The sequence below is a fragment of the Gavialis gangeticus genome, unplaced genomic scaffold (assembly GCF_001723915.1).
Source record: "Gavialis gangeticus isolate Ggan-Ray unplaced genomic scaffold, GavGan_comp1, whole genome shotgun sequence".
NCBI classification, from domain to species: Eukaryota; Metazoa; Chordata; order Crocodylia; family Gavialidae; genus Gavialis; species Gavialis gangeticus.
This window is the reverse complement of record NW_017728960.1, coordinates 3,893,062-3,898,331: the sequence shown is the minus strand read 5'-3', so window position 1 is coordinate 3,898,331 and position 5,270 is coordinate 3,893,062. Positions and strand designations below refer to the sequence as shown.

General features: G+C 65.0%; 1 protein-coding gene across 1 annotated transcript in view; it reads left to right on the top strand.

The window, feature by feature from the left end:
• FAM189B (family with sequence similarity 189 member B) overlaps window positions 1–5,188 on the top strand; it is a 12,502-nt gene extending 7,314 nt beyond the window's left edge. Inside the window, exons 6-12 of the mRNA XM_019527994.1 lie at window positions 229–389; window positions 524–623; window positions 810–894; window positions 1,225–1,782; window positions 2,024–2,092; window positions 2,372–2,634; window positions 4,066–5,188. Of these exons, the coding sequence (XP_019383539.1) occupies window positions 229–389; window positions 524–623; window positions 810–894; window positions 1,225–1,782; window positions 2,024–2,092; window positions 2,372–2,634; window positions 4,066–4,239 (1,410 nt within the window). The 3' untranslated portion in view covers window positions 4,240–5,188. The remainder of the gene's footprint in view (window positions 1–228; window positions 390–523; window positions 624–809; window positions 895–1,224; window positions 1,783–2,023; window positions 2,093–2,371; window positions 2,635–4,065) is intronic.
• The last annotated feature ends 82 nt before the right edge of the window (window positions 5,189–5,270 follow it).

Sequence of the window (5,270 nt, the reverse complement as noted above, 5' to 3'; positions counted from 1 at the left end):
CAGTGGTGGCTATCAGGAAGAGCCCAGAGGGAGCCAGATCTTGCCCATATTTCCTAGGGCTGGTTACAGCCCTGTGCTGGCCAGGCCTCCCCATAGCCAAGGCCCTAGTCAGGAGCTCAGGGCATCAGGCACTGGTACTGTGACCCTGTTGGACCCCAAAAGCAGGAAGCAGAGGGGACACAGCCCCTCAGAGCCCTGCAGCTGCCCCTCATTCCCCTCTCCCCACAGCTGGGCCTGCCACGCTCCAGCTCCGTGACCCTGGAGTGCACATCACCCCCGGACACCTTCCTGCAGACCATGATGGACTTCGAGGAGTTTGTGCCCCCCGTGCCGCCACCCCCCTACTACCCACCAGAGTATACCTGCAGCTCCGAGACGGATGCCCAGAGGTGCTGGGGGGGGACAGGGCCCAGCCAAGTATGGGGAAGCCAGGGGAGGGAGGACAAGGGGGAGCCGTGGAGCTGTGTGCGTGAGGTCTGTCCTCCTCTGTGGTTAACACAGCTTCTCCTGTCTTTTCCCACAGCATCACCTACAACGGCTCCATGGACAGCCCTGTGCCCCTCTACCCCACCGACTTCCCTCCGTCCTATGAGACTGTCATGGGGCTCCGGGGAGACAGTCAGGTAAGGGCATGGGCCTGGGCAGGCACATTCTGCACGGTGCTGGGCAGAGGGTCACGATGGCCCCAGGGAGTGTGGGGGCCGGGCCGGAGCATAGCTGGGGGCTCCCCGCAGCGTGTGCTGCCTCCCTTCTCACACAGCCCATGCCCAGGACTGGTGTCAGGCCGTGACCATCCATGTGCCCCTTAGGCCACGCTGTTCGACTCGCAGCTGACGGACACCTCGCATGTCTGCACCTGTGACCGCGTCCCCTCCATCGTGCTCAGTGGAGAAGGTAACAGCAGCCCTGGGCAGCATGGGAGAGGGGTAAGGGATAGGGCCCATGGCTGGGCTGCGGGGGTGGGGCTTGGTAGCAGCAGAGAGCGCAGCAGCGAAGTTCACACACTGCTGCTCTGTGGGTGTTGGGAGGGCAGATGGGGAGTTGGGGGGCAGTGTGGGAGGCACTGTGCCCACAAGCTGGGGGTGCAGTGCGCGGGGAGGGGTCACCATGCCTGCAGGCAGGGCCAGGATGGCAGCACATGGTAGGCAAAGGGGTGAGGCTGGGCCCTGCCCTGAGGGCCTTGTGCCTGCCCCCCCACCCCAACTCCAGGTGTGCGTGTTGCAGTATCCATGGACAGTGGGTCCCTGATTATGTCTGAGATCATGGACATCCCCGGTGACAGCAGCCCCTCGGAGGACTCGTGCCTGCTGGAGCTGCAGGGTTCGGTGCGCTCCATGGACTACGTGCTGTTCCGTTCCATCCAGCGCAGCCGTGCTGACTACTGCCTTAGCGTGGACTGCATGCAGTGCAGCCACCACCCTGGCAGCCCCACGCTGGGCCTGCAGGGCCCCTTCGAGGAGCCATCCCGGCCTCGCGTGCGCGGCGAGCGCTCCTACTCCTGCTCCACGCCCGACGCCGTGCTCGAGGGCCGCCTGGCCGGGGGCGCCGTGGCCCACAGCTGCAACCGGCTGGAGGGGCTGTCGCGCTGTGCAGGGCCCTGCTTCCCCGAGGTGCGGCTCAAGGGCAGGAGCGTGCCACCGGGGTGCCGGGACAGCAGGCGCCTGGCCCGGCAACGACGCAGCAGTGAGGCCTCCTGCCTGGCATCTCCAGCACAGGGCCTGGGCCAGCGTCCCCTTGTGCGGTCGCACAGTGACCCTGGCATCGTTGCTGCTGGCGACCCAGGTAGATGGGGATGAGGGGCATGGTCCATGTGTCTGTCTGCCAAGTCCGAGCTGCTCGTGCTCGGATGATGCGGCTGGATGCAGAGCGGGGGGGCGAGGTGGCCTGTTGAGGCCCTGCGTGTCAGTGTCCCTGTCGGAGCAGACTGGCTTGGGGATGGCACATCGGGGAGTGAACACTGATGCGCACGGGAGCAGGACGGACAGGCTGCGGTAGTCCTCATGCTCGTTCTCTCTGCTCCCAGGTGACTTCAGGGAACTGCTTTATACCAAAGCACTGGAGGACAACGTGTCCAACTCCTCTGCAGATACAGGTCAGGCAGCATCTGCGGTGCTGGAGATGCTCTGGGCCAGAGTCTGGGACTGGGCAGAGCATGAGCTATGAGTGATGCCTGTTTCAGTGGGAATGGGCTGATGGGAGCTGCGGCTGGATAGGGGTGTCATGTTGCCCCCCTACCCACTGGCACTCTGCCCCACTCCCAGGAGAGGCCCAGGGGCAGCAGTGGGGCACTGGGGCTGCTGGTTGCAGCATCTGGGCATGTGCCTGTCAGGTGCCCTGCGGCTGTGGTTCTCATGGGCTCCCCTCCCACCAGGGCTGTGCTCAGAAGCCTGTCTGCTCCGTGCCTCACGCTGGGACTCGCCCCCGCTCCTCCGGGCCAGCTCTGCTGGGAAGAACCGGCTGCCGGTGCCCAAGAAGGTGACGCAGAGGCTTTCGAAGGCAGGGACGCGCTCCCTGGGGGACCTGAAGGTTTGCCGCAGCACCCGTGGGCTGGTGGCCAGGTTCCTGCAGAGGTCCAAGCGCAACCTGGCACCAGGCATGGACGTGGCTGGACACAGCTCCCAGGGCCACAAGCAGGTGGGTGCGACCTCACAGAGCCACAGGCCCCTGCAGCCCAGAGGCCTGCACATGGGCAGGGAGCCAGGAAGTCCAGAACCCTTCATCATATAAGTATATATTCCGCCTATAAGTATATAAGGGGGGTGCATCAGGATCTGGGGTAACGCCTGTTCACCAGAGTACCCCAAGGGATGACAAGGTCCAACGGTCATAAACTCCTGCAAGACCCTTTTAGGCTGGATATGAGGAAAAACTTCTTTACTGTCTGAGCCCCCAAGGCCTGGAATACACTTCCTCCAGAGGTGGTGCAAACACCTACTCTGGACTCTTTTAAGAAATGTTTGGACACTTACCTTGCTGGGATCCTTTGACCCTAGCTGACTTCCTGCCCCTGGGGCAGGGGGCTGGACGTGATGATTTTCCAAGGTCCCTTCCAGCCCTAATGCCTATGAAATCACCCTGGCCCTGCTGCTGACTCACTGTGGAGCCTTCCGGGAGCCGCTGGGGCTTTCGTGCCTCAGTTTCCCCATCTGCAAAACATGAGTAATGATTCTCCCCAGAATCACCTGCTGTTGTGGTGCTTGCACAACCCAGGAAGCTCTGGGAAGCTGCAGGCCATGTTGGGTAACATGGTCCCATGGGAGCCCAGGAACACTATCTAATTGCAGCCTGCTAATGTATGCACCTCATCCCTGCCCCACCCAGGCCTTCCCGTAGTCGCACCAGTCACACCAGAGGCCTGCAGTCAGGGTCTGTCCTGTGGCAAAGCACCGTGACTGTGGCCTGGTGCCTGTCCTGACACTGGGGGGCCCTGCCTGGAGTGTCCCTTCTGGCTGCCTTATGCTGCTTTGCTGGACCCACAGGCTTGGGTTCCAGGACTCCAGGGCTCTGCCACAGAGCACAACCCGTTTTCCCAATGCTGCTCTGAGATCTGCTCTAGGGCTGCTGTAGGTCACGCCAGTTCCTGGCCCTCGGGGTCATTCCTGTCTCTGAGTCTGCCCTCGTCTGAGCCTGCACATGCAGGGCAGCCCAGGTCTTGTCGTGGGTGGGATGCGGATGCCTCTCCGTGTGTCACCTGCTAGCCCAGCCGCTTGGCCCCGGCCACTCCTGCTGCGTGGGAGGACTGCAGCCCCAGGAGCTGCTGCTGCTTGCCCTTTGCTCACTCTGCCCCATGAGCTGCCCCAGCTTGGGCAACCACTGGCCTCAAGCAGCAGATGCTGCTGCTACCACCTGAGCTGGCACAGAGCTGCTCTGGTCCCCACCTGCCCCTGCCCAGGGGCTGCTCTGCACCCATCCAGCCGCGCAGAACCCAGGCGAGGGCCGTTCCTGAGGGAAGGGCAGGGAGGGCACAGACAGGGAGGGGGTGCTGCCAGTGGGCTGGGTGGGGGTGCTTGCTCAGCTGCCCTCACTCACACAGGCCCCTGCTGCCCTTCTCGCCTGGCGCTGCAGGTTCCCCGGAGCCCATGGCCGGTAGCTGAGCACCAGCCTCTGGAAGGGATCCACCTGCAGAGCTGCGGGGACCTGAGCTCTACCTCCTCGCTGCGCCGCCTCCTGTCTGCCCGCCGGCTGGAGCGCAGCCGACCGCACAGCCTTAGCGGGGCCTACAAGGAGAGCATCCTCTGAGGGACCCAGTCCGAGCCCCCAGGCTGGCCAGGAGGCTCCATCAGCAGCTGGATCTCTGCCTGGGCAATTCAGCGCCTGGACTGGCCTTTCCTGGGGCACTGGCACCAGGCCTGGGGACAGGGCTGGCTCCTCCCCGGCACATGCCCACCCCCACTGGGTAGCAGTGGAAGGGGACAGGCACACCTCCAAGGCCAGGGCTCCTGGTTCCTCGTGCCTGGCTGTTTACCTCCAGGGCCCAAGACGGCAACTCCCTGCAAGGGTAGCGGACGGGGAGAGGTGCTGCACCCTCTTGCTGGGCACGCGTGGCTCCCAGGGGCCGTGGTCGGAGCAGCCGTGTACCCATGAGGGCTGCTGTGTTTCGCGAGTACCCGTGTGCAGGGGCTGAGCTGGGTGCCCCCTGCACCATGGGCTCTGCTGGCCCAGATCTGATGTGGTCCTAGGTGCGATCGCATGTGCACGCTGCACTGGGGCCTCGCAGCAGTTCACCCAGTGCCCGAGCGGGGTCGCATCCCTGCCCAGCCCCTGCTCTGCTCCTGTGCTATGCAACCCCCACCACAGAGCAGGCGGCCCAGGACCCTGCCCCTGGAGTTCGCCTCTCCCTATTGCTGCTCGGGCCTAGCCTGCAGCTCCGGGCCGGGAGGAGGGTGGTGCCCGGCCGCAGCCCCGCAGGGCCGGGGCTCTGGGGAGCACGGCCAGCTCCCTGCCGGCACCGCAGGGCCGGGCCCGCTCCTGTGCACAGACCCGAGCCCCGGGCCCCGGGCCCCCTCCTCCTCGTGCGCCGGCAGCTTTTCTACCTCCCCCGCCCCAGCGATGCCTTTGCTCTGCATGCCCCGTGCGCTCTCCCTGCCTCGGCGGGCGGGTGCACTTTTTTACTGGGGGAGCATGCGGGGGCCTCTCGGAGCTGCACTGACGCCTGCGGGAAACCAAATAAAGTTGTAGCCAGACCGAGCGGCTGTGCTGGTGTCGTGCTGTCCTGGCCCTGGCCGGGCCGCTCTGGTCCCCGGGGCCGGGGCCGGGGCCGGGGGGGGCGG